This window comes from Phytophthora infestans, genomic scaffold, assembly GCF_000142945.1.
Source record: "Phytophthora infestans T30-4 supercont1.125 genomic scaffold, whole genome shotgun sequence".
Lineage (NCBI taxonomy): Eukaryota > Oomycota > Peronosporomycetes > Peronosporales > Peronosporaceae > Phytophthora > Phytophthora infestans.
Genome location: NW_003303634.1, coordinates 114641 through 118051, shown reverse-complemented (window position 1 = coordinate 118051; position 3411 = coordinate 114641). Strand labels below are relative to the sequence as shown.

The following is a 3411-nucleotide window of genomic DNA, read 5'->3' as shown; positions in this document are numbered from 1 at the left end:
GGATGGTAATTAACGGTACATGACTGTTTAAGTTCTTTTGAGATTTTATATTTAAAAAGTAGTGTGTGAAATTTAACCTATCTTGGGGCCGGTACGTCTTAGAGACACCACCGATTTTATAGTAATATCCAGGGCAAAGGTAATTGCGCATCCGATTCGCGTAATCATACAATCTGGCAGGGTATCGACTGATACCGGTGCCGAATTGGAGGTGCACGACTGTACTATTAATAACATAATCTTTAAGAGACCGGCGGATAGTATCGATCACAGTTTTTAGTTGAGCGAGGTTATAATTATTTTTGTGTGCGATACACCGTCAGAAATGCACTAAATTGACTTATGCAAACTTTCATGGGTCACGAATCATACATGTAGTTGATGCGCCGAAATACTTCCTCACTCAGGTTAAAAAATGTATTTCTAGTCTTGGTATACCGTTCTATGGCGTTTCTCGTATCTTTTGGAGTACAGAAATGAAAAAGTCTACCCCTTTCTCGAAGTCGTAGCTGAGACTCTCTAACTTCATGAGGATACTTCGCTCAACCTTTTACAGCGATCAGGACTTCGTCATTTTTGCTTTTGCCTTCTTGGCCGCCTCGATAAGTTTGCCTATCTTGATATCCGGCCTCTTGACGATCTTGTTAGTACTCTGGGCTACGTTTTTCCAGAACCCACCATATCCGTCTCCCCGGCCGCTCTGAATAACTTCTTGGGCCTCGATCCGAAGCGATCTTGGGGCCACAGTGTCAGGAGATGTCTTCGACAAGGGGCGAGACTCGTCGGGGATTGGGAATGCTGCGACGGCGCTGCTCCTAGCTAAAACCGCAAAGGCAAGAACACCGTAGAGAAAACTGCGCATGGCTGTAGAGGGGGGGTCTGCTTAAGAGAAGGGTCCTGTGGACTTGGGAGGAAAACGCGAAGTGAGCTCCAGCCATTCTTGTAACATGCTACAGACTGAGCCGTTGGACGATGTCTCTCTTTCTGTAGTACCAATTTTGCGCTTGACTTAGAAGCCAGGGGTCTTATTTGCGATGCAACGAGTCACTACATAACCCCGACGGAATGTTCTCCAAAGCTGCTGCACTGAGAAACGTTTGCTGATGTGTTGAGTAAGCACGTAAAACTGCTCCTTTTTATATGATGAAAATGTCTCGTCTCGCTCGGATCCTGATAGTTGCCCCCCCTTATAGACTCGCAGTAAAATGCAAGCTCCATGCATCCGGTTCCGAGAATATTATCTAAGTGTCGTATTCTGAGACACTGGACGAGGGTGGTACCAAATTAATATACCGTGGTTTACGGTACACGTACGCTCTTCGTAAACCTGTTTTGTACCGTAAATCTGTTAAAGTACCCACAAAGTATTGTACAGACCAATAGGAAATCAATATTATTGTTTTTTACGATTATGTCCAGACGTACAGCTTAAGTTTGGCCAATCAGATATCAAGATTAGTTCAATGCCTAGCACGCCACCAGAATAAGTCTTACTAATATCAAGTCGATTTAGACGAGGCAACAAATTGTCGGTATTTACACGTCATATTCGTAATGCAGGTGAAAAGACGCCAGCAAACACATCAGAATGAGCACCAGCAGACACTTTTATACATAGAATGGACAAACATTGCAAGCGATTTGACAACTTAAGGTGAACGTGTGCGAGTGCGCGTAGCCATATTAAAATAGACAACTGCGCGGGGTGCCCGCGAAGCAGAGCTGCGCAGTATTTACGGAGGCGGGCCCAGCGCCGAGCTCACCAGCGAGCCGCTCATTGCATTCTGCAGTACATCCAATCTATAAATTGCGAGCGAAGCGAAACGCGGGGCGCTGAAGGGAGCCCAGCCAAGCGTAGCGCGGCTGGTCACAACCCCCTTTACAGTAAACTGAAACAATGGTCAGATTATTAATACTACTACCGAGCGCCGGGCTACGCGGCGGTAATTTAGGTTTTACTCTAGATTTTTGCCTTCCCGCCTTCGCTTCGCTTTGGCGGGATAATTAGTCCAAATCCTCTGAGTCCCCCATGTGCCTAAATCGACTTCTTTATTTTTATAAATCTGCGTTTCTTTTGCTACAAATTGCTGAGCTCCCAGTAAGCCGTGTAAATATTTCTACCGGTACAAAAGACTGAGACCCTAGCATCATACTTACCATGCTCATAAACGATTACGCTAGTGATCTTGGCAAAGTCTCTTTGTTGTTGTTGGCGATCACTGTACCTTAATCTTCCACCCAGAAGCACCTGCACTTCAGTCTAAAAACGCTAAATAATATATTTAGTTTAGCGTCGTGATCGATTTCACGGGCCGTTTCTGAAACCTAGATTGCAACAATGCAAAGAATATCTGTCCAGCTTGCATCAAATACCCGCTTGTACTGCCTGGTTAAGCTTGTAATAAACTGACTATTAACCACTTCGCATACCAAACTCGCTACTTTGAAAGAAAATTAAAAGTGTAACAGTTTGAATATTTAATAAAAATATTCAGGCTGTAGCATTTTCTTATGCATTGAAGTGTGTTCATTTTGTGCTGATTCAGAATTAGTCATTAGACACTCCAATCTGTGCCTGTTATGGTTATACTGTAGCCTTTGGATATAACGATGCGTCGCACGACGCCTTTTGTTGACGGCGGTATTTTTATTTGATACTTAAACGATGATTCCAGGATGGTTAAACGTAGATTAGGCTCTAAGTTGATTAACGTTTCTTTACGGGCCTTCTTATAATAACCAAAATTGACACCTCTCATGTTGTGCTGTTATCTTACCACTGCATATAAAACCTTATTTTACGCCCTTGTCGGCAACGCGTCTACCTATTAAGAAGTATCAGAATTTTGTTGTCTAAAAAAACGCTAAGGAAACAATGGTCAAGTTCAATTCGCTTACAGTAGTAATTGTCATCAGCACATATAACTTCTTTTTGTTCACACGTCAATCTAACACTATATATCTTTGTGGATCAAGTGACAACGTTTATAAGCACAGTTTTGCTCTTACGGCCAGTCTACACGACCGGCTACTGCTGTACATGTAACATGTACGATTTAGCAATACCAGAAACCCACTCAGATAACTTATTAATGCTAATATTTTTGCAGTAAGAAAAATGAAATTTCATTTTAGTCAGTGTAACACACAGATCCTACTGAGTACAGAGTATTTAGTATGTCTACCAGGAATGAAAGCAGCATCCGGACCGAACGGAGCCACGGGGAGCATCCCTGGCAGTGACGAGTTAGGGGGGGCGGGGATCAAGACAGATCCAGGGGATCCGCCACCGTGAGGCGATCCCGGGGATCCGCCACCACGAGGCGATCCTGGGGAACCGCCACCATGGGGCGATCCTGGAGATCCACCACCATGAGGCGACCCCCCTCCACCAGATCCGGAAGATCCGCC

At 44.3% G+C, this 3411-nt stretch overlaps 1 protein-coding gene across 1 annotated transcript; it reads right to left on the bottom strand.

Moving 5' to 3' along the window:
- Window positions 1-559: 559 nt before the first annotated feature.
- On the bottom strand, window positions 560-862 carry PITG_20300 (avrblb2 family secreted RxLR effector peptide, putative; the record flags this gene model as incomplete). The annotated part of the gene is made up of 1 exon (XM_002895872.1): window positions 560-862. One exon carries the CDS (start codon window positions 860-862, stop codon window positions 560-562), a length of 303 nt encoding a protein of 100 aa, XP_002895918.1.
- Window positions 863-3411: the final 2549 nt, after the last annotated feature.